General features: G+C 39.1%; 3 protein-coding genes across 6 annotated transcripts; 1 reads left to right on the top strand and 2 right to left on the bottom strand.

Annotated features, from left to right (window-relative positions):
* Nucleotides 1–1,536: 1,536 nt before the first annotated feature.
* On the bottom strand, nucleotides 1,537–7,483 carry LOC115756000 (la-related protein 6A-like). Of its 2 annotated transcripts, none has more exons than XM_030695661.2 (11): nucleotides 7,154–7,483; nucleotides 6,838–6,919; nucleotides 5,568–5,662; nucleotides 5,420–5,482; nucleotides 5,258–5,337; nucleotides 4,992–5,076; nucleotides 3,238–3,285; nucleotides 3,066–3,131; nucleotides 2,824–2,961; nucleotides 2,154–2,250; nucleotides 1,537–2,068 (listed from the first exon to the last, which is right to left on the bottom strand). In XM_030695661.2, exons 1-11 carry the CDS (start codon nucleotides 7,394–7,396, stop codon nucleotides 1,941–1,943), a joined length of 1,125 nt encoding a protein of 374 aa, XP_030551521.2. In that variant the 5' UTR covers nucleotides 7,397–7,483; the 3' UTR covers nucleotides 1,537–1,940. The 2 variants fall into 2 exon arrangements, with proteins under 2 accessions (XP_030551521.2, XP_030551522.2); XM_030695662.2 differs by having other exon boundaries at nucleotides 2,154–2,234; nucleotides 2,823–2,961.
* Nucleotides 7,484–10,904: 3,421 nt separating this feature from the next.
* Nucleotides 10,905–19,303, bottom strand: LOC115755998 (mannosyl-oligosaccharide 1,2-alpha-mannosidase MNS3). Its single transcript, XM_030695657.2, has 6 exons — nucleotides 18,994–19,303; nucleotides 15,441–16,402; nucleotides 15,006–15,267; nucleotides 12,440–12,637; nucleotides 12,093–12,241; nucleotides 10,905–11,956 (listed from the first exon to the last, which is right to left on the bottom strand). Exons 1-6 carry the CDS (start codon nucleotides 19,069–19,071, stop codon nucleotides 11,698–11,700), a joined length of 1,908 nt encoding a protein of 635 aa, XP_030551517.2. The 5' UTR covers nucleotides 19,072–19,303; the 3' UTR covers nucleotides 10,905–11,697.
* A 1,999-nt stretch (nucleotides 19,304–21,302) lies between these two features.
* Nucleotides 21,303–24,527, top strand: LOC115755997 (nuclear intron maturase 1, mitochondrial). 3 transcript variants are annotated; one of them, XR_007199758.1, is made up of 4 exons: nucleotides 21,303–22,494; nucleotides 22,579–23,603; nucleotides 23,861–23,961; nucleotides 24,088–24,209. XR_007199758.1 is itself a non-coding variant. In XM_030695656.2 (2 exons), exon 1 carries the CDS (start codon nucleotides 21,559–21,561, stop codon nucleotides 23,599–23,601), a length of 2,043 nt encoding a protein of 680 aa, XP_030551516.2. In that variant the 5' UTR covers nucleotides 21,303–21,558; the 3' UTR covers nucleotides 23,602–23,603; nucleotides 24,088–24,209. The 3 variants fall into 3 exon arrangements, 1 of the variants encoding a protein (XP_030551516.2); XR_004017190.2 differs by having other exon boundaries at nucleotides 21,305–23,603; nucleotides 24,088–24,527; XM_030695656.2 differs by lacking the exon at nucleotides 23,861–23,961 and having other exon boundaries at nucleotides 21,303–23,603.
* The last annotated feature ends 596 nt before the right edge of the window (nucleotides 24,528–25,123 follow it).

Genomic DNA, 25,123 nt, shown 5'->3' on the forward strand with positions numbered 1-25,123 from the left:
GTTCCGGAAGAAGATATGGCCTCAAAGCCAGAAGTGGTACATCCAAACACTTTTCCTACTAGAACTTCAACTTCATTGTCATCCAAGGTATACTTCACCTTAGATGATCTTTCATACCATAAGTGGCCCGATTGACTCAAAGAATTCCATTCCTGTTTGACTACTAGGCACCTTACTGAACACAGCACTTACAAAGTAATTCTTGAATTTTCTAGTAGATTCACAAGAGCTTTGAAAGATTGGTGGAAGGCAGCCGTAGCGCAAGACCAAATGTATTTTCTAACTCAAAACTCTGGATAATGCTATCCAGATTATTCATTTGTTCTTCATTGGCAAACCTGACAGCACTATAGAGCTCAAGAGAAAGGAATTCTTTGAATGAAAGTGTTGTTCTATGGCCAGAAAAGATCTTGACAAGCACTTCAAATAGATGGTCATGCTCTTTTATCTACTTGATGCAGATTGGAATCTCAAACCAGCCTTCATGTTTTCTATTCCCAAAGAAATCAGCCAAGCGGCTAAAAAAACTTTGAAAGCAAGACAGAGGCTTATAACAGAAGCCATGCTTGGAAAAATTCAACAAGCGATTCACATTGCAATCAAATAATTATGCCTCAGAAAAGAACCTTTTAAGAGTTATCTTCGAGAAAACAGAAAATTTGTCACGTATATATAAAAATATTAGCGGTGAATTTTTTCTTCTATTAGAAATTCACGATTAGATTTTTTTTTTTTGTTGCTAGGTATATTAATTTTGAGATGACTGGATATATGACTTACATATATATATTTTTGATAAATTTGTATTTTGACCCCTACCTTTTTTTTCGAAAGGGGGGTAAAACTCCTAACTTATTGAAAATACTTAAAATTAATCCTGTGCTTGTCGATGTGGCATGTCGATATGCTAGACTCGCGTGTCGTTGGCGTGCCTGAAGCGCTAACCACGCATCAATCACATGTCGAAAAGTATCGAATATGACACGAAAGTTTTTGAAAAGTGTCGGTGCTATGTAAGTTCTTACCACTTTCTCGAGGGACGTGGTTCTCTATGACGCAATATCACGAATAAAGCAGTAAGCAACATCAATGTGTTTCGCTGGCCCCTAATACATCTAATTCAAAAATTCCACATTGCTAGCCAAACCTCTAAGCCAAACAGCTTCCTTGATCCCTCTACTGACGCCGTTAACTCTGTTTCAATTGTTGACAAGACAACTACCAACGGAAATTGCGCCACAACCCACAAAAAATCACAAGCGATCTTATCACCGTCTAAAACTACGTAAATCTAAAATGTAAGAGTCGTCCATTGTTTTCCTTTGCGTCTCTAAACTTGTTCTCTTTCTTAACTTTGATTAATAGCTTAACCCCTTCGATTGTTTGGTCTAGATTTTCAATCATCTTACACCTTCCCCAACAATATTGAAATGTTTACATGGACAAATTGTCAACACGGAACCTGACGCCACGAAATGCGGAAGAAGAGATGACCAACCCTTTATCTTCAAATGCAGAGGTTAATGATATCAGACCATAAAAATTGGGGCATTCCTTGTTTTAAACCTCCACATATCTTTGAAGACCTCAAATATTGTTCTCCACAGCTTTTGTATATGCCACACTTCACAGAAACTGGACAAGTAGCAGTTTTTCGCCAACTCAGAACAAAAAAAAACTTGTGAGATAGGCATTTGTCACAAGTTCACAATGAAGTCCCAATATCAGAAGCTAAAGCACAAGCTGACCAGTTGACGGAATTTTCTTACTACTAAATTACAATCCCTTTGCTCGCAAAACATGAATGCCCAGCTCCATCTCTTTTGCACAATCAATCCACCATAAGTCCACTACCACCCGGAAACATTCAATCAAAGCTTTGAGCAATTAATTAACTGAGCATGAACCTCACATTTCACTCCGTATGATAGTAGATCTGCTTAACTTAAATCAGGGACTGGAGGTCTACCACGTCCCATAGTGAATCCTCTCGTTCCATCAGGCATTCTTGGGCCTGGAGGAGGTTTTGAGGGCTCAACGATGTGTGTTAAAGTTGTAGTTCCATGCCCTGGCAAAAGATTTATAACCATTGGCTATCTATACCATTTAAGACAAAAGAACAAACAGAAATAAATTAATTCACTATGGCATACCATGTCCATTCATCCCACGATGATTGTATCTCCTTGGTCGCCCGTGGTTTCGGCTTCTATCCCCATTTTTCTCCTTTGGAATAATACGGTCTCCATCCTTGTATATGAAAGGAGAGACATAACAATAAAGGGACAAAAAGGGCTTGAAAATTTCCCATGTTTGCTCATTCACTAATGCACCCAAAATTTTTCCATTGTTGAAAGGCAGGAAAAAGATTATTCTATTGGCTTTAAACCGTCACCCCTCTCTTTTATTCAGTTGGGAATATGGAAGGAAAGCATAATTCTATTGCTGATCTAGTATATAGCTGGAAATCCCCATTTTGTCTGGAACTTCTATAATTATCCTTGTACAGATAAAAGAAAGGCCTATAGATAAGGTTAAAATTGTACCCACTTTTCTTTTCCTTTTACACTCAATCAAGTAAACACCGGCTACTGTTGATTAACCGCTCACTCTCTATTTAACTTCTATCCCCCTAAGCCAGTATTTTTATTATTCATAAGTGACAACTCAACTTCACACATGCGTAGCGTGGTGCCCGCAAGCTAAGTCAACATTACTATACAAAAATTACCATCCCAGATAAAGCCAAATTAAATAAGATTTAGACCATAAAAGAGCTAACTCAAGTCATAGTCACAACATCAAAGATGCAGAATCACTCACCTCTTCATCAGGCACACGATCATGATGCTCACTTAACTTGTGATCTTCCTCAACACCAACTTGATCGAATAAATGAGCAGAACCATTATTCTCAGATTCAGTAACCCTCCAGTTTACTTTTCTCTGCCCTTGCTTGCCCTGAAGCAAAAGGAACAATTTCTTCCCTTTAAAAAAGGAGGAAGGAAAGCGAATGTCCAATATTTGATCATGCAGAGAAAGAGAGGAAATTTGAAACTGACTACCATGCGCTTAAGAATCTTGACATGCATGCCATTCCTCCAGTCCTCTTCATTATTCAAAGCAGCAACCTAATCAAGTCATCAGAGAAAAATCAATTCCTGCAGAGACAGCTCATTTAATTTTTGTAGTAATAAATGTTTTACAGTATTAAATTTAAAAAGACTTGATACTCACCGCTTTCTCAGTAGCTTCCACAGTCTCATATTCTATGAGAGCATGTAACTGCAACGACACGAAAGTGACTTAGGATAAAATAGCTGGAGAAAAATTGGCCAAACCTACCCAAATGTGTGGCTCACGGAATCACACACAAAAGACATCTCTATGACTATTAGACAGAGTGAAACTGTGCCAACTCTCAAAGAAAGGAATAATATCAAGCATCATGTCAGGGGCCCGCCAATTCGAAACCCACATCCACTGAACCACCACGATGCACAAATAAGACCACTATTTAACATTGGCCGAGCAGAAATAGGGGCAGAAAACTTGAGCATGTATTGAAATCACCTCAAGTAACAGAGAGGAACATTTATACAAAGCATAGTTTTACATTTATCCTTTTTAAGAATTTATCGCTGATGATTAGATAGCAAATCATGATCAAAATTATGCAAGACAATACTGAAAAAAAAAATGTCTTGCGAGGTTTCCTAGGAAACAAAACGAAAATCTTCCCAACCATATGATAAAAATGTCAATACATGCATCTTATGGTTGCACTCATGTTATGAGAGGAAACAGAACCTGCAATCACATAACGAAGACCATTCTTCAAGAAAATAGAAAACGAAACCTATTCAGTTTATCCACCATAGGTTTCTGGCCAAAAGCTAATGTTGATTCTTTCTAACTAAGAATATTTCCAGACCACACAGAACACCGGCATGATTGGTATTCACAATGTGGGAAAGTGCCTTTGGAAGAAACCTAATCCTGCATGTAAAAGTTGTACAAGACATTGACCAGCGGCACAGCAGTGTTTTCTATGTTAAGAGGCCAAATGATTACTTATTATTTTAACCTCGTGGGGTTGGATGTAGTTAAAAAAAAGGACTTGGAATAAGCAGCATATCGAAGTTCGCCAGGAAATGCAATAAATATAATGGGGCCATCCTTCTGAACCTCGGCACATGTTTAACGAGTTCACGAGGTCAACAAAGTATTTCGTGTTCATCCAGGATATCCATCTAGGCCTCGGCTCATGTTCATCCATTTAAGGTTGAGCCCTAAACGTTAAGCAAACTTATTCTAGTCATAAAAAGGTCCATGTTCTTTTAAACGGGGTCCTATCAGCATGAGGGCAGTGCGAAGAAATGTTATTAGTTACACTAGTTTAGACTTCCAATGGCATTAATGGACACGATGGAGACATATCAGCCTCAATTGGCTGTCATGGTGGATCGGTATAACCATCGTATTAACATTTGGATGAGCAAAATCAACACAGATTCTCATTTGGCCCTTTTGTACATAACCTCAACTTTTTCAATATGCAGAAAAGTCCCACAATTAGAAGGTAATATGAATTCGAGGTTCGTTAATACTATGGTCCTAGAAAAGGTTGCAGCCAGCTTACTGTATGAGGAACTATATTATTGAGAAGTAGTAACTTTTCCTCCACTAGGTGTCGAACAAATAAAACCTCATTAACCCCTAGACATAGTATTATACAATCAGTAAGGTTTCAAACTCGAGAATGCTCCTTAAAAGTCATATTTAAAGTCATCTTAGAGTTCTCCACTTGAAAGTGCTTTACAGTATGTTGAGGTCTTTTCACACATCTAAAACAATTCAAGTAAGCTTCCACTTGGTCATCGATCAATACTCGACAAAAAAATAAAGCAAAAAAATTCTAGACCTTCAGTATCAATCCCATGTATCATTAAGTCTAGCCACACGAAAAGCGAAAGCATCTAAATGAATACCTTGGTGCTATGAAGTTTTTCTGACTTGCCATGCTTTTTTGGCTCTTCTACAGCACTTGGATCGTGGACAGAGATACTCTTCACCCTACATACCAAAGAAGTCAGAAGTGCACACACGTGTTACAAAAAGACGAAGAAAAGTGAAGCAGGTGGACAGAATTTTTTTTAAGGAAAGGAACTCTTGCAATGAACGTAAAAATAAGAAACATAGGATTTTCTTTTAAGGAAAGGAACTCTTGCAATGAACGTAAAAATAAGAAACATACTTTCCAACTTCAACAAAAATTCTCTCAAGGTTCTCCACCGAGTGATCTTCTGGCAGGTTCTCCACCAGAACAGTACGAAACTAGAGTGCAGATATTCAGAGTTAAGAAATCCACAAAACACAGTATGATAGGAAGGAAAAATTTGGTCTGTTCTCAAGATACCAGAGCCTCTGTGCTTGGAAGAGGATGAAGACGCTTCACCTTCTTCCCATCTGAACTCACAACCTGCAGTACAAGAGGAAGTTGTTGTGGACCAATCCAATGCAGGACCTACAAGCTTTACATAACTACAGAATGAAAACGAGCTCACCAAAAATGTAGACTCCTTCAGTGCAGTTGTAACAGCTGAATGATCTTGGGTTAGCTTTTTCATTTTCCTAAAAGAAGCAACTAATCCAATAGGTACTGGAAAAACATAAATCAGAAGTTTAAAAAATATATGTGTAAATACACCATTCACATAAGCGTGCAACATATCCATGGTTAGTGTTAACATGAACTCTGAAAATGTCATGAGACCAAGCAAGGCAAAGCGTGACCGACATACACAAGAATAATAAAACAAAACAGAGAGCAGAAAAAAAGTTTATCATTTGAGTGGCACCAAAATCAGCAATTTTGGCTGTTCGGGCTAATACAAAATGGAAGATGATTAAGCCAGTGTAGTTGCAAATAAACAATTTCAGAAGAATCTAACACGTGTTCCGGTTACTTCCAACAACAAGTACCATTAACACATAGAATGAAGGTGCGATGGACCATCACTCCAATGCTGACGCATCCCACCACCTCAAATGTTTCCTAGAACTCTACCAAACCGCTCTCACCCCCCAGAGTCTCTTCCAAAACCTTAAAGGAAAAAAAACCACACACAGATATCCCTTCACCCCAAAAAGAGAAACCTCCTTTCTCTCGTGTTTCTCCTGTTATTCTTGATTTCCTTTCCTTAGGTCTTCATGGACAGATTCCATCTAGACAAAACTTAGGATCCGTTTGTTTCGCGAAAACTGAATGTTTTGGAAAACATTTTCTGAAAGATGATCGCTTGTATCACTTGAAATAATTAGTGAATGATACATATTTTCATTATCAATGACAATATATATCTAAACATTTTTGTTGATGATGAAATATTTTTCATCAATTCATTTTTTGTAAGCGATACAAATGATTATTTAGGAAGATATTTTTCAAATCGTTAATTTTCTGCGAAACGAACGGAACCTTACATGAGAGTTCCTTCACGATTCTTAAGAGTTATAACAATTTATAGAGCATTCACATGCGAAGATTTTTTGTTGTGAAAACAATAAATTAGTCATTTAGTGATCAAGAATTTATCATCCATTGTTTAATAGACGAAGGAAACGGGATATCCTAATTGAGCCCGATTTCCCCTTCAATAAATAGACTAACACTCCGCGTCTTAGTCAGCTACCCATCTTAAATGATATGGATCAGCTTAGAAGAGCATACGAAAAACAAAAAGAACATACTCAAGAATCGGCAATAGCCACTACAAGCCACTGATAATTGTACTGAACCCATCCTAATAAGAACCATGAAAGGAAAATACTTACCGAATCCTTGTTTGTTCTTCTTAATCAAACTCATCATGTACTTATCAGTGGGCAAGTTTTCATCGCTGAAATAATACTCCACCTGCAAAATAGAAGAGCATCCCATCAGGACAAGAACTCCAAACTAAGTGCTTCATCAACAAAAAGAAAAAACAAAAAAAAAAGCTTAATTGAGAAGGCACGTCGAGTCATTTCCACTCGCACAATCTTAACCCGTACGCTAAAGAAGCATGCCTTAATATCACTGAAAATATCAAAGAACACAACCCACAAAATGTTTAAACTAGAAGAGACGAGAGAAAGAGAGAGAGCTTGCCTGCCTGATGATCTTCCGCTTGAGATCATCAGTGAGGAAGCCGGTGGCAGCGGAATGAGCGAGGCCCTCATCATTGCCGTGATCGGGAGCAACATCCTCGTCAGACGACGGCGATTGGTCCTCCGAGCCCTTCTCCTCCGGAGATCCGACGATGGCATCATCGTGCCGCGGCGGAGGCAACGGGAGACCCGCCACTTCGCCGTTACCGGCGGCGGCGGGCTCCACTTCACCGTCCGGGGACATGGAGAAGGGCGAGCGAGGGAGGGGGCGAGAGAGAGAGAGGAGTCGGAGGGACTCGGTGGAGAGCGAACGATCCCGCCTTTTTCTTCTCTCTCTCTCTCGATTTCCATTGTGATGCCCCGCGTGCGATTTTATATAGTCAAAGCATAGAGGCCCCTAGAGAGAGAGAGAGAGAGAGAGAGAGAGAGGTGGGGTCAGGGAGGTCAAAATGGTCATTTCGTTGTCGCCTGATGAAGTCAAAACGCAAAGCGTTTTAGGACATATTTAAGGAAAGAGGGCTTTCCTGTCTAATTTGTTTGGTATTTATTCAGGTTTGTGTGTTTTCTACGGGATTTAGGTCAAATACGTGATCCTGAACAGCCAGACACCGCTATAGCTCTTTCCATACCGAAATGTAGAATTCGCCGCATGTGCTTGCAGGTGATGTGGGAAAATTATCAAAAAAAAAAAAAAGTTCTTAAATTTATTATAATTATGTCAATTCAGTCATAATTTTTTTTTTTTTTTACTGATTCAATCCTAAACCTTTTACAACTATGTCAATTCAGTCCATCCAACAACGTAGTATTTTAATATTTTGTTTGACCTCGCCAACCTTAGGCAAAGCTTGCCCTCGCAAGCCATTGGCGAGGATGCACCTCGCCGTCCCTAGGCAAGGTCGGCCTCGCCAACGATCTAGCAAGGTCTCGGTTGGCCTTGCTTGGCGACGGCAAGGTCCAGATCTAGGCTGATTCAAAATCACTTCTACCGGGAGCTCCATGGTGTATAGAAGGCAACAATGACTTGCCAACTTAAACGAGACCTAGGTTGACCTTGTAGTCGTCGGCGAGGCCGGTAGAGACCTCGCTAGATATGGGCTAGCAAGGTCGATGAGGCAGGCAAAGTCGACCTCGCCGGTTGTTATCTCTTGCTAGTCGTCGGCTAGAGGAAGAAAAAGAAGAGAGAAGAAAATAAAAAGAAAAGAAAAAGGGAAAAATTTTAAAAAGTATTAAAATAATATGTCGCCGTATGGCCGACGCCAGCCGGAGTCCATGTCAGCTCCGATTAGTCAAATTTGACCGGATTGACTGAATTTACATAATTACAAAAGGTTTAAGACTGAATTGGCTAAAAAAAAGTTTAGGGTTGAATTGACATAATTGCAATAGATTTAAGACTTTTTTGGGTAATTATTCCTGTAGGTGATTAACTATCGCTCTACATTACCATCGACTTGTTGCTCACGCTTGGCAACCACAAACAATTAGATCAAGAAACCCTAATCCCACCATCCCCTTTGTTCCCCATTTTGTCCCCTCCACTCTTTTGTATGCATTAGGAGTGAGTATGGTTTTAGAGTAAAACCGGGAACCCAAGAACCGCATCGGTAGAAATTGGTCTACTTGCAAGTTTAAGGACATAAGGATAGGTTCCAAATTCTAAAAATTGGGGAACCGGTTCTGATGGGCAGGTGGGAACAAATGTTTATGATTTTTTTGTTATGTATTTTCGTGCGGTATCCCATGTCCGTACGATGATGAATGCGTAATCTAAGACTACTAATGTGAGCTTCTATTTTCTGCGATATCTAGGGACTTTCGCTTTGTTGATATTTTATATTTTTCATGTGTCTAAATATGAGTAGCAGTAAATGGTGATAATTAGAGGTAGCGTTACTTAATTGTCGGTCTGAATTCATCTAACATTTAATCGTGTGACTCGCGTCTGTATTAACTTTTCAAGTCAATTTGCATATCTCGACTGTACATTTATGTTATTTGGAATGGAAATAGAATGTGTAGATGATAATGTCAGCAAATCTCTACAAAAGTGGAAATATCAATTTAAACTTGTTATTCTTATGGACAAGTCTGTTATATCATCTGGAATTCACATGAATTACATCGAAATTAGCACTGTTGCTGATGCTGCCAAGGTTGCTAGAGACAGAGTATAAAAGCTACAGATTGGTCGTATGCAAAAATGAAACTTCAGAGGGCAAAAATGAAACATCATCAGCATTTAATAGAAAATTTGGTCGTGTTCCAAATCAAAGCGCATTATTTATAAACAATAAGGTTTAACACAATATGCACTAATCTTCACCCAACACCAATATCTTATCCTAAATCTTCGGAAACTTATACGGTATTAATAAAACAACTTGATATCAGGAGAAAATGAAACGTTACATAAATTGGAGAACCCTCTGAAGTTATTTTAGCTCCGATCAAAAGCTGGCTTATTGATGCCAATTGAGTCCTAAATTTTTTGACCCTATACGGTGCGAGTGAGCCATGGTATGTATTCTCTCTAAATTAATTAGATTTTCGACCAACGAAGACTCTAAAATCATAAAAATAGCAAGAGGGAGGCCATTGACGAATTTATTTTTTTGGGTCGAACCATTGATGAAGTGACAATGTGCTTAATTGATATTTCCAGAGCGATTAGTTTTGTCGTACTCTTCAACTCGGCCAGCCTAGCATGACATGATTCTAAGAATATTTCATCCTCCTATGCATCAATCGATCAAAGCTTCCTTCCATATGTCACCTTTCCAAGTTGATTAAGCTTTTTGGTGCACCGTGTTTGATTATCTGAAGCCTGCGACATTTGCTTAGGTATAATGATCTTAGATTCATCAATTCCCCATCTTTCGCTCGGACGCATGGGGTTTGCCCGTCAGGAAAGATTTGGCCGATGGGGGAGCTCATAGTGTTATTTGAGACTAGATTGGCTACTTCAGGGATTTATTTGAGACAAAATTCACTTTCATCCATCTTTGGAGAAATCGATACCCTTATTTGAAGTTTTACCAACAGAAGATATTGACAGACACCTTTGCTTGAATTATGGTCCTTTAGAGCGACCACAAAGGATAACAAGTTCTGAAATAATAAGTAACCAATTCTCAGTATGAGAGACAGGAGACCACTGAAAGGCGCTTGCAACTAGGATGAGCACACCATTGTCGATTTCACCGGAGAACAACTTTCCGACCTGAAGAGGGCTCACACTAAGATTTCGAGAATCGACACTTGTTGGCTATGGTTGAAGAGCTCAACTCAGGAGAAGGATTGATTTTGGTTGAGAAGCTCGAACCTGGTCAAGGGGCTCGCAGTGGTGGTCACAAGCTCGCCGGAGACAACAAGACCGGCGACCGTAGGCTACTTTGCAGGGGCTGCACTTGGGTCTCACTGTACTGTCTTAGAGTTTGCAAGGTGCAGGCGGCTGCACTTGCACAATTGGCGATTTGTCACACGGGCGCTGATTCATGTGACAATGAGGTAAAGGATTGAGAGAAATACCCTGCGCCATGGAGAGACCACACATGTATGCACAACATATTTTCAGTGTCACAAGACATATAGGAAACCCAAGATTACAGCGTATTAGACAATCAGCATACGCATATATTAAGATACTATTTCCTATTCCCAACACGGAGAGTTCAAATTACAGTTCTGTAAGATCAAAACTGTTCAGTCGGCGCCAGAAACTGTCAGTAGAAAACTATCACACCCTGGAGAGCAGCAAGCAGCTTCATTCCTCATTCATATAAGTACTTGGAGGGAACAAAGGAATTGGCATTCCGATGTCCAAACAAAGTTCTGATTTCACAATCATCGACTTTTGTGCCAGAAAGTATAACTGAAAAAATTAACATACATAGCAGATGTCGAAAAAAGGTTCGATAAAACCAGTCTTAACTTATGCTTCATCTATAAGACTCAGCGCCAAAATCTCAAGGTAACATTCTGACATGAGTATACATTCAACAGTAAGGTATCGTGTATTGACTCCCATTAGCATCACTCCAGAGAATTTAGCATCCGGCTCTCTGTTGACACTTGAGCGCGTCCAGTCGCTCGCTCTGTTTTGCATTTGTCAGAACAGGTCAAATGGGCTCCAAAAGGTAGAGATGACGTGATGAACTGGAAAGCATAACATATAGTCCAACCACCCAATACTCGAGATGCTAAAAATCCTTTATCTATTGGTACAGAGAAGAAAAGAATCGAATGAGGAGCTATAAGACATATGAACAGCCCCGGTCGAAAGAGCGTGATACCAGTGCTGCCATAATCAAAGAGGCAGAAAAATTTGGGAATTTGAAAAAAACTCTGATTTGGGACAGCTCGTTGTTGTGCAAGGCGCATAACAGATGGATGATGCTTTATGGCAGAATTCACTGCAGATAACCCTCGCCAAACAGGCCATGCTTCCTTTGGGTCCTAGAGATACCAATAAGCAAAAAAGGCAGTTTGGCTGTGATCTTTCTGATGTATTATCTTCGGAGAGATCACGATGTACTGTATGTGTTAGCTACTCCTGACCGCACTTTTAATAGGCAAAGGGTGAGCTTCCGTGTTGAAAACGAACTTATCCAAGGAAATGACATCACTGTCCGAGAACAACAAATACAAATATTTCAGCGTCTCTCCCAAGAAGAAAGTCTCCATTTTGTCTCTCCTTCGAGGAGGAATGTGGGTGACGTCATCAAGAGAACTGTAGCCACCAGTATCGACCTTCGTGTAATTCTCAAATGCCTCAAAGATCTGCCAACCCCATTCACGGTATCTGCATCACAAGAATTCGATCACAACTGCACTCAGAAAGATGGGTGAGCAGGTGGATATGGACAAAAATCTAGGGTGCTGAATGGTCCTGGGAATAACAAATAAAGCATATTCTGAAAGAAATTAAAGGAGCATACTTTGGGTCTTCTGTAATGCGGTACAGAACAAACAATGATTCCACTGTTTCAGGACGCAAAAGATTATGAGTATCAGCGCGTTTGATAATAATGTCGCTCAAATACTTAGAGGTCTTATTTCCACCATCAAGACCCTCTTCAGAGTACTCCTGTTCAAATTAAAATGCTCATTAGATGCATTAGCAATGCAAATCAAAAGAATTATTACAAATTGATTGACATACAGTCGTATAATCAACTATCTCCTAAAACAAACAATAAATCAACTTGACTTACTAAAATTCCCTTTAACCAAACTCAAAAAATTGAAGTTCTAATCCAACAGCAAATTAAACGGAAAAACCTACCTCTGTATGGAAGTAAGCAATTTCAGGAGCAAGACCAGTAGAGGTTACTGAATACATCTGAAAGCATGTATGCGTCAAATCTTCAGCAAGCTTCAAATTTTCCAAGTCATCAAATGTAAGTAAATTGTCTTTCATTGCTCTCTCTTTTGTCTTGCCTTTTGTCGCACCGAGTGCAAGTGTACCAGGAAGGAAACATACCTAACAGTCATAAAAAGTCGTATGGTAAAATGAATGTGCTTATTCATATGTAATGTGTGGGGTGTGTGTGGGTGCTTGTGTGTGTGCGTGTGTGTGTGTGTGAGAGAGAGAGAGAGAGCGCAAAGCGTCAACATGAGCTCGATAAAGATAAATGATTTTTATGGTGAATTTCAGATTGATCTGACAGAAAATGCTTTAAAGAATCAGAGAACAAAAAGAATTACCATCTCCAGAGCAGGCTTCATGAATTTCAAATTTTTTGACACATAGATCACATAGATTTATTTCCTCTGGGTGAATATTGACTGTAAGTGCAGAAATTTGAAACTACAACATGTCACAATTCTAGGTATATTTTTGAGTATGATAGCTATATATTACCAATATTAAGATCGTAAACATTTCCTGGATTCAAGGAGGAGAGAAAATTAAGGAAAGGCTTCTAGATTTAAGCTGAAAGGTATGATCCTTCCCATGCACAAAATTAAGCACGTAAACAAAACCATCTAACAGATGGAGACCTGGGAGAGATTGTGCCAACAAAGTTAGTTCAGCATGTGTGTTAGTTTTCTTAAATCAGAAACCCAATAACTGATGTACTTTCAGCTAATTCAGCCATTGTTTGCAAAGATAGTGGTACACTGACCTGATGTCCAACGTTGAAAGAAGGGAAAAGTATGTTTTATTTTTTCAATTTTGCCAATCAGTTCTTACATTCAATACTGCTAACTGTCATCTTTTCCCAGCATTTTATGGTGGTCTGTTCTTAAATTGTGTTAAATTAAACGAGGAGTTTACTGGGTTCTTAGTTGGCGTGAACTCAGGTATCAAGAAATACATATTTGTAGTTTGAACTCTTCACTGGCCCAGCTGATGAAGGCTTTCTTCCATAAGTCTCAGAGACTGTAAAAGGTGACACAGACAAATGCATAGCCAAAGCAATATTTACTCAATAACCAATGTAGGTTAAATATTGCAGAAAGATGCCACTTATAGTCAGAATTATGGTCATTTGGAATGAACCAATTGCCATTTTGAACCATATATAGCTAGTGCAAAAGCAGCATCCAGCGTTCAGAAAGAGATGATTGTTTAACATACAGGGACTCAATGCCCTGCATAATTGAAAAATTTATAGTGCCATGACTTTTATTAGAATGGAAGAGGGAATAAAGGATTCACAATAAAAATGTGGCTGAAAACAGGGTACAGTCTCAATAAAGGTGGCTGAAAACAGGGTACAATCACAACGACCCATAGTTTTTAGACGGGATTTCAGTGAATTTATATAAACTCTGACTTCAACTTAACTTTTGAAATGAAAACATAACTTTTGAAAAGAAAAGAGTTAAGCAACTCAAATATATAAATGGCATTCTGGCAGAGGAAAACGGACAGATAAAGCAGCATCAATAGTATGAAATGAAGAGATGCCAAAATATCAAGCAATTGCCATACTCCAGCCAATTTGCAATCTATTGATGATGACGAAAGGATAATAAATACAAATGAACAACCACATGGCCAGAGGATGACGCTCAAGGTCAAGAGAAGATTCTAAAGTATTACTAGGTCAAACAGCCTCTACCAAGTTCAATATTAACGAGCTAGGTGTCATTAGACACGAAGAGCGGTGAAGCAAATTGTAGTTCAAGCCTACAGGAAATGAAGTTATAAATGCGAGAATGCAGGTGCTTGAAATAATATGGTTATTTCATCATGGTCTAGAAATGTTGAAGAGATCTTCTTATGTTCCGCAAACAAAATAATTCGTAAGGAATGACATTGACTGCTCAAAGCAAGCTGATATATCAGCAATCATGTAGCTAGAGGCAAAAACTAGCATGGCTTGAAAGGTTAGTTGTATCACTGATTTTAAGCATCCACTTGTCAAGAATAGTCTCAAATTTTCTGTAACAATTTTCCCACTTAATTGTTATAACCTTCTTTCTTCCCTCGGTTACTTTAACAAATTAGATCTGGTAGTTGAAATTGCATAAAGCCTATCTCTAAACAGTTAGCTCCTTGGATTTTCCTACTTTGACCCCAAAAAAAAAAAAAGGTTAGCTCCCTGGACATCTATAATTCCTACAGTCAATGATGTAGGACTTCAAACACCCTCTTTCATATGTAAGTCAGATGAAAGACAATGTAAAGGAACCAGCGAGGTATGTGGAATAGAAGATCAGGGGAGTAAGGCTAATGAGGATCCATAGGAGGAATTATTAACTAACAAGGAAGTAAAAAATTGGGTCGAGGGTCAGATACCATAGTGAAGTTCTAAGGCAACTTCCAACATTGTAAAACTTGAATTATTAGATGAAAATACAACTATTTTAGAGCACTTCAATAAGTAGAAACCACATACCAGGTGATCCATTTTAGGACTGAAAGCACCATTAGAACCGTAAGGCAGTTCTCCCACAAAAACCAAGCCATTCGGGACTGATCTATGCACAAGCCGGTTACGGACACCCTTCATAGCTTCAATGTACATGTTGTATAGGTAGGTCACATTACTATTTTCACTACCTCCCTGATGAAGCCACACTTTCAGCAAATACTCATAATAGCTGTCCCCCCGAGATCCTAGCCTGATATTTTCTCCGCTAAATTGACCAGATTGAGGGCTGCACTCAGCAGACAAACGTCATCAGAAGAGAATGGAAGATGAATCACTAGAAACCATATGCTTAACGAATGGGAAATCATCATTAAAGTATTCTGCAGCACTCATTATGATAATTGACGTTGCTTAAGTAATTGTTCCATGTCTGCAGGAATGAAATTAGGATTATCAAACCTTATGTAGATAGGAACCAAGCCCTCCACCTTGGGTAGAGTCTTCAGATGATCCAAGACTTTCATTGCTTCCAAACTGTATTTTGGATCACCAGAAACGGTACTGAGATAATTAAACTCAAGCTGCAAAGTAGAAACTTCTGAAGTACTACTCAGTCCATCAGGAGCCGGATGCGCTGAAGAATCACGTAAAATCACATCACTATAAGGTACTGAAGTTGGACTAGCAGTGAAAGCAGATAACAGACGATCAGCCAAATCCCTAGCAGTATCCAGGTATACTGTTGGTTTGGGACCATTTCTTGTCAACTTCATCCCTTCATCTCCTCCACTTAAATGATAGGCACTCAAAAGACCACCCAAAACACGTATTGTCGTCTCGAACAAATTGACTTGGCCTTTGTGTTTAATCCTGTCTAATAGCTGAGTTTCAATCCAAGAACCTGCTTCTGAGACAATTTCATCAGCACCCATTATAATAGCAGTATCAAGAGCATCCACGACTGTTGCACCTAAACCTCCTAATCCATCAACACCACGCTGGCTGAGGGGCATGAGTTCATCATAGCCCATTGCATGCTTCTTGTAACCAGACCATGCATGGATAAAAGCATCCTTAACCTTTTGTTGTCTACTTACCCACTTTAATCTGGAACTTGGATTCTCAGCTTCACGACTCAAAGAGTTTTTTCCGCCCTTCTCATCAGGTGATAAACGAGGAGGAAGCCTTGGGGGTTTCCTCCAAAATTTTCTAAGTCCACTTATACCATCACCATTGATCTTGTCCCCTTCATTTACCATGACATTTTTTGCTAACCCACCAGAAACTTCGGGTCCTGAACTTGTATGTGTCAAGAAAAGATATGCTAAACCAAAGAGCATCACCAAAGCAAGAAACTTCCCCGTACTACAACTTAACCAATCACGCTTTACGTTTTGAGTTAGCAAGGTCTGATTTATCACCTGGGAAAGCCAGACATGAAAGAATGCAACCAAAAACTTTCCATCAGAATCACATACTTTTTCTTGGACAAACTAAAAGCTCAATTTATTTGTCAAAAGAAAGGATAACCTGAAAGGATATTTTCATGAAGGAAAAAAGCAACTATTTCATTCAGGAGGGCTAACCACATTATAGGCCATTTGTTTGCGCTAACTTTACTAGTTACGACTAAAGTGCATAAGTTTGACAACACCAGTAAAAGAAGTAGAACAAGTCTGTCTGTCCCTATGAGGTATAAACAATCCTACTCATAACGATCAACAATATCGGATTCCTTCAGTTATCTAGAATACCCCAAATATGACAGTAATCTGGATAAAGCTAGTGGCTCCTGCCAGGTCCAGGAGCATCATAAGCATCCCATCTAGTTTACACATAATAGCAAGAACGTAACCTGAAGAGATATTCATGACCAGGATAAATTGAATAAGTTTTCAGGTAAATGCCAGCGGACAAACAAGAAAGATAAGGGGAAAACTGAAACTCAGTACAAACTTTCATAGCCAGAAGGGGCAACAGAACCACATAACTTTCCTACTTAAGCTTTTGAGAAGTTCAAGCGCGACAAGATCCCCCAAGGAGAAAATAAGAGTCTGTGCTTGGTTTATCTTTTGAGATTTATGCATTTATCCATCCTAGATATTACTAGGAAGCATCCCAGTCAGCTATTTTTCTTGGCTCAAGACGCTCATTTGTGCTTCATTTCTCAGAAAGCTTGAGATACACAGAGGTTTGGTTCTCTGTGATCTTCGGTTAAATTTCAAGCAAATATCACCTCAATGAGATTCAGGATTTTCATCCATTGGTCTTGCTACTCCTTTTAGAAAAGTTCAAGCCCCAAAATCAGACCGGTAACTTAAGCACATCTCAGAATATAACAGTGTCTTTCTCTCTTTTTTCTTTTCGCTTTTCTGACAGGAAAGCAGATGAAGGGAAGAGTAGAAATTGAATCCAACATCTCGAGTCTCAGTAAGGTGGACAACCATCAACAAACCCTTTGATCCTAAATTTCAAGGACAATTTCAACAACAAAGAACGATTAACAAGCTTAATCTAAACTTAAACATCATGAAAATTCTGATCTTTGTGTAAGCATTCAAGTGATACCCACATAACCAGACAATATCATTTTTGGCTCTACCAGACCGTACAAGACAAAAGAGCATGATCATTTGTACACAATGGAACAACTAGGGCAGTGGCATCAGAATATTACACTGATGTCAGAGTAAACACGTGATCATAGCATGCGATGGAAATCAATTAAGCCTATACTTTGCATAGCATGCAAAACACCTGAGCAACCTCAAGCCCATCTCTACATCACGACTTAGAAAAAGTACTTTGCTACTTAATAAGTTCACTGAGAAAAGACCGATATTCGCAATTCATGAAGTTATCTAAATGACCTCATTCAGAATCCTTGCAAGCTTAAGATGGAGATTCCTTTAGAAGGAGAAGGTAATTCTTATCATGCGAAGATTACACATGAGGCAGAGACATGTGCTGCATCAAGCCAATGGAAAAAATGACTGACTCCAAAATTTAGGCACCATGTAAGATGACAACGTGAGATTTTGTGGGACCACCGCCAACTGTTTTAAAAGCTTAAGTTGTTATATGAAAATGTCCTTCAATATTTGAATATTTTGCCACTCTCCCTCACGCTTAGTTTGGTCTTATTGCCTAGTATTAAGTATGGAAATATTTCATTTGGGAGGCAAATAGGGGACTGAAAAGATTTCAACCCGGGACCTCTTGCTCTAATACCAAGTGAGATTTTGTGAGGCCACCGCCAACTGTTCTAAAAGCTTAAGTTGTTAGATGAAAGTGTGACCCAATATTTAAATATTCTATTAGACTAGCATCTCACGCGGACAACGAGATTGGTCGGTCCCCGCACACCACGTAAGCCAAATGACCGACACATAAATACTTCTTCCCTTAGAAGATGATCGGTTAGCTAACAATGAAACACCCAGGACAATATATACAAGTTAAGAATCCTGGAACCCTTCAAATACACCTCATTTGTGTGCACACCTTATGGTATGGCTACTGGGTGGTGAGGAGATTTCACGAGTAATTCCTGAAGGAGAAGTTAAGCCAAAGAGAAACAATTTATCTGAAAGATAAGAAGAAAAGTTCCTAGCAGAGAGCCAACAAGACAATGCGGACGGATGATACATGTGCAATAACTTATTTTTCCCAGCTGAATTAAGCTAATCACCTATTCCCAAAAATGAGCAAGCCTTGACCAGATAGAATCACTACCAGAAACGCACACAGCTCAGATAAGTCCTGCCAAAGCTGGACTAAGTCGATACTTGTTCCAGTGGAAGCCGACCGATCAGATTAACTTCTAGCAAAAAGCATCGGACGTCTTTTCCTATGCAACTATGCAAGTACTCTAAAGCAACCCGATCCAAAAAAAATAAAAAATAAAAAAAAGGAGCAAGATCTAAAATCCTGGGTTTTGAGCCAAACAGCTCAATCACGCAGGAAATCGAAGACGAGGAGCACGGGGAGGCGAAGCAGAAGCTGGACGAACCTTGTAAAGCGATCGCTGGCGGAACTTGGCATTGTCGTAGCTCACGTCCTTCATCGAATACGGCAAAGAGTTGGACATGGTGGATGGATCGCTCTGCGTCTCTCTCCTCTCTCTCTCTCTCCGTCCGATCTGCTCCACGCGGCGATGAGGCCCTGATGCACAACAGAGAGACAGAGGCAGGGGGCAGAGACAGAGAGAGATCAAGAGTCCGACAGCAGCAAATCTCGGAGAGAGAGAGATTACGAGGCGGATCGATCGGCCGCTTGCAAGAACAGAGAGAAAGGGAGTTGCTTCGTTTTTGCAGGTCAATGACCGGGCGGTGGTCGTTAGTGGGTAAATCGAGAGCTTGTGGAGAGGAGTCACCATCCCCACCACTTGGTCGCATGTTCCCTCTGTTTTTTCTTCTTCTTTTCTTTTTAATTTTTTTTTAATCTAGAAAATCTCAAACTTTAGATTTACTCCAAATCTACCCCGAACTTTTCTTTGGCAAAGGGAAAAAAAAAAATCCAAACTTTAGATTCAATCTGAAATCTACCCGAACTTTTCTTTATTTAAGAGAAAGATCATCAATGTTTACTCTAGTCCGAAATCTACTCCATTGGCCCCCGTTCAAAATTTGCCATTAGCCATCTCTAATTGTCATATTCTAGAATGATTTCATTTTGAAGATAATTTTTCACATTGCATGCGAATTTATTATTGACGTGGAAATGTCACGTCAAAATTAGGACTAGAACATGGGGGTAGATTTGAAAATATATTGAAAGTTGATTTTTTTTTTTATGCAAAATCAAATTCATGATAGATTCGTGATTGGACCTAAAGTTTGGATTTTTTTTTTTTTTGGAGAATGAAGTTAGTTTTTAATACATGTAGCATTTCTTATAAAAAAGGTTATAAATCTATTGCAATTATGTCAATCCAGTCTTCAACTTTTTATTTATCATTTGATTCTTAAACGTTTTGCGGTTGTGTCAATTTAGTCCATTTGAATGGTTGGTGTTGGCGTGGCAAAATCTAATATTATCTTATTATTCTATGAATTTCTTAATTATTTTTTGATAATTTTGTTTTTGTCTTTTTTTATTTTCTTTTTCTTTAGGGCTTAGGGGGCTTAGGGCCGACGACCTCTATTGGCTCATGGATGAGGTCGGTCGGCAGCGTACGACGGTGGTGAAGTTTGCTAGTCGAGCGATGGGAATGCCGGACAAGCGAGGGAAGCTGGTTGGTTAATCTTTCTTCCTTGAGACTATGTTCTTTTTTTTTTCTTTTTTTATCGAGGAAATAAAGTGAGAGCCTGCTTCTCAAAAGTGATTTTGGAACAAAAAATCAATTTTATTTTATTGTTGATCCGCTTCAAATTTAATCCAGGAAACGGAATCATAGAATTTGAAAATCATAATCACTTACAAACAAGTTTCTCTTTCTTTTTTTTTTCTGATCGAAGAAACATAATCGGAGAATCAAAATAGTTATCAAACATGCCCTAATATGCAATATGGTTGATTAACTTAGGGTGGTCGGTCCCTAACATGCAATCGAAAGAATATTCGAATCAAGAACTTAATCGGTAGATTTGGGAATTGCTAGAACCTAATCGGCCCTTATATTTTGAGTAAAAGATCAAATTCTTATAAAGAAATATTAAAGTGGGGATGTTCAACATTTCCGAAAGCGGAAACGAATTAATTCTCCCTCTTCCAATGACTTGTTGTCGAAAAACTAAGAACTATATTAATCCTAAATTTTATTTAAAGTTAATATCACAAAAAATTCTAAACTGATACATCTATGACAAATTGACTTAAAACTAGTTTTTTAACCACCAAAAATTCTAAAAAGGTACACCTATGATAAATTTACCTTAAGCTATTTTTTCGGTCTCCGTAAATCCTAAAGCGATACATCTATGATAAATTTATTCAAAATTAATTATTTTGACCATAAAAAATTCAAAAATGATACATATATAACAAATTTACCCATCGTTAATTTCCGTTAAATTATATCAATACCACGAAAAATTATCAATTGATATAATAGTGGGTAAAATTCCTAAACGTGTATACAATTGTCACATGTCATCCAATTTAGCAATTTAACGATAAAATTTAACGAAAACTAACGGAGTGTAAACTTGTCACATGTGTATTAGTTTGGGGTAAATTTGTCAAAATCATCAGTTTAAGATTTTTGGAGGTCAAAAAAATAGTTTGGAGTAAATTTATCGTATGTGTACCGGTTTGGAGTTTTTTGTGATATTATCTTTTTTTATTTTAATGTCTTGAGGAAGAAAAAAGAAGAAGAGAAAATTGAGATTTAGTCCCTATCAAATAAATAAATTTTCGCAATTCATGATTAAAGTCGTTCATTTTGCCCTAGCCATGGAGGGAGGAGTCATGTCTGGTTCACTACAGTGGAACCACGATGAAGCCCAGCTTTTCCCGACCGGCGGCTGCTTTTCTAGATCTCGTATCTTCAGGTTGGAGAGCAGCTCCGAAGACTTTGATGGTTGATGCTGAAGTTGAAGCGTGGTCGTTTCCCATGCTGTCGAGGAGATAAGCGATGTCGAGGAGGAATTTCATCAAACACCTATCCTGCACTGTTCCTCCTGCCATCCCTCGGGCGTTGTCCCGGCCTTTTGCCTCGCTCCCGACGCTTTCCCGCCAAAGCAGCCAAGGAGCTCACCAGAACCAAGTGATTCAAGATCCGTATTCTCTCCTTAAGGAGGATCCCGTCGAACTTGTTTCTTCTTTATGGGTGAAATCATTCTCTTCACCGACCAACATTGTCTTCCCGAACCTCACGGGCTTCCTGGCGAAATTTGACCTCTGGGTCCTCGCCTACCAACGGACTTGTGCTCATGCGACTGGCACATTCCCGCCTCGCAATGCCATTCATTTCAACGCTCTCCATTCTCTCCTATCCCTCAGAAATGCAGTTACTCGCAACCAATTCAAGTGGAACGACAAGACCCATCAGCTGGTTCGCAGCCCTTTTGATAAAACAGGCACGAGGCTAATCTCTAAAACTAAGCTTAGGGCCATATTGGAGTCGAGCGAGCCCTGTTTCCAAGATAGGGTGGTCCAAGAGGTTCTACTCATGATTCTCGAGCCGGTTTTTGAGGCTCGGTTTTCTGTAAAATCACATGCTTTTCGGCCAGGAAGAAATGCCCATACTGTTATTAGGACAATTCGGAGTAATTTTTCCGGGTATTTGTGGTTCTTGAAGGGTGATGTGTCTGAAATATTGAACAGTTTGGACATAAATGTGGTGATGGGTCTCTTGGAGAAGGCTATCAAAGATAGAAGAGTGCTGGGACTGATCAAGTCAGCATTCAGAGCCACGGTCAGGAATCAAGTGCCAAGGGATGACAATGAGAAATTGAGAACAAAGAAGAAAAAGGGGACCAAGAAGAAGATTCTGCAAGAGAACGAGCCAAAACCAGATCCTTTCTGGTTAAGGACCTTTTTCGACTTTGCACCTGAGGAGGCTGCCAAGGTACCCGATTATGGTTGTTGTGGCATTATAAGTCCTTTACTTGCTAATGTTTGTCTGAATGAACTGGATCATTTCATGGAACAGAAGATTATTGAGTTCTTCAAACCATCTCAGTTTGATTCCATATGGAAAAGTTCAATTGATGATGGATGTCATAATCCTTCTTGGCCTGAGTTTGTTCCTTCTTGTGGGAAAGAGAAGACAAGGAAAATGGATTATATTAGGTATGGGGGTCATTTCTTGATAGGAATTCGAGGGCCTAGAGATGATGCAGTGCAAATACGGAAGGAAATTATTGAATTCTGCGATGTACAATTTGGTTTGAGGCTGGATAATTCCAAGTTGGAGATAGAGCATATCAGTAGAGGTATCCAGTTCTTGGACCACATTATCTGCCGTCGAGTAATACACCCAACACTCAGGTACACCTCTACTGGAGGCAAAATCGTGAGTGAAAAAGGTGTGGGCACTCTGCTTTCAGTTACTGCTAGCTTACAGCAATGTATTCGTCAATTCAGGCGTCTTAAGTTTGTTAAGGGTGATAAGGATCCTGAGCCATTACCTTGCACTCCAATGCTTTACTCCAGTCAAGCTCATTCAAATGCTCAAATGAATAAGTTTCTGGAGACCATGGCAGATTGGTACAGATATGCTGACAATCGCAAGAAAGTTGTGGGATTTTGTGCTTATGTGATTCGAAGCTCTCTAGCTAAACTCTATGCCGCGAGGTACAGACTAAAATCTCGTGCCAAGGTATATAAAATAGCTTCGCGTAACCTTAGCCGCCCATTAAGAGAGAGTAGCAACAATTCTGCGCCTGAATATTCTGATCTTTTGAGGATGGGGCTTGTTGATGCAATTGAAGGCGTTCAGTTCTCACACATGTCTTTGATTCCCTCCTGTGATTACACTCCCTTTCCTAGAAACTGGGTTCCTCATCACGAAAGGGTATTGCGTGAGTATATCAAACTGGAAGATCCCAAATTTTTCTGTGAGATACATAGATCGATAAAGAGGCGGGGTTTGAGTTTGCCTCAAGATGAGGTATCTGATATTGTATGGGACTGTAAAGTTCGTGGCTTAAGGCGTCATCAAATTGATGTGTGAAGGTTGGTTCACTCAAGCTCTTCTTTAACAATGCGATAGGAATATAATGATAATAAAATTTCCATTAACACTGCCTAGTGTCAATCCTTTTCCTAATCATTCACTTGATAGGCTACTGCATTTTTTACCAGATGTAGATCGATATATTCAGACTGGATAGCTGTAATAACATTTGTTATAATTTATGGTGCAGAAATACATCAAAGTAACTTTAGCAGATTTTTAAGTCATTCTAGCTCGACCTTTTCTTTTCCTGCAGATAAAAGGATCAAACGCTTTTAGTCTTGGCTCAAGGTTCTGTAGCATACTAGTCGACTTATGAAACCTACCAATTTCCACCTTGCTATATTTAATGCCTAGGTAAGCCTTCTGTTCCATTTTTGTGTTCTCACTCTAAGTATTCTGCATATCTCCACCTGTGATGTTTTATGTTGCTATCAATTATGTAAGTTTTACCTCTCAATAGCAGTCTATGATATTTTATAGGAAGAAGTCTCCTCGGAAGAATGAGTTAAAATCCTGGGGTGCCAAAGGGAGGACTCCTAAAAGTGAGGTTGAAGTTTTTTCGCCTTATTAATCCCAGAGGCAGTGGTGGAAATGTGAGCAGTGCCTCAAATTGGGTAAGTTCATGGTATCTTCGATCTTCATTAATGTACCTCATCTATCTCTAGTCAGAAACCTTGAAAAATCCCATCTGAATTTTTCATTAATGAGTAAAAATGTCTTAGCCAAAATTAAACAATTTCGATAAAATACAGTCCATAAACAAAGTACCACCAGTTTGCCTTTACAAAAGGGAAAGAGTAAATTTATTCTGGGTTTGTATTAGAATGATCTTGCATATTTTGCAAAAGTGATCATTGTAGGCTTGATCTTCAGGCCTTGTGATTTCCTTATGCCCTTAGGAAGATTACATGATTAATTTCTACAGATGCATCCGATCCTGAGTAAATATATCTTGTCGTAATTTGTAAATTTTATACATCGTGCTAGCCGAATGAAGCAGTTCACTTGGAAACTTGCTTTTTGCCCATCTAAGCTCTTTGGCCTGTGTTCAGAATCCTTTAAGTTACTGAGAGAATGGCCAAAACACCATCCCCCAACCAGTGCAGAGTTGTGATCTATTGAGTGGTCATTTTTCATCTTCCCTGCTGCAAATGGATCTTTTTCTTCTTTGCATGAAGGTTTCCATTAGACAGCCAGGTGGCTCTTGAGACCTATGAGATTCCATATTATCTCTATTCTTGCCTTCAGTATGTGGGTTTGGGTTACCCTTCAGGTTACTAGAAATCGCCAGGTACTGGATCTGTTACCCTGATAGTTTATCCTCCATGCCAAATTTTGCCGATTCTTGACTATATGGGAATGGGATAAGTGCACCACAAACCTTAAAACTTACCGTAAAAGTGCAATCAAGTTCTAAAATTTATTAAATTGGTCTAGTTAAGTCACTCTATTTAATCTGTCCAACTTGCTTATGGAAGATGCCGATGTGGCTTTTTTTGTCACTTCCTTATGACAA

This window comes from Rhodamnia argentea, chromosome 9 (genome assembly GCF_020921035.1).
Source record: "Rhodamnia argentea isolate NSW1041297 chromosome 9, ASM2092103v1, whole genome shotgun sequence".
NCBI classification, from domain to species: Eukaryota; Viridiplantae; Streptophyta; class Magnoliopsida; order Myrtales; family Myrtaceae; genus Rhodamnia; species Rhodamnia argentea.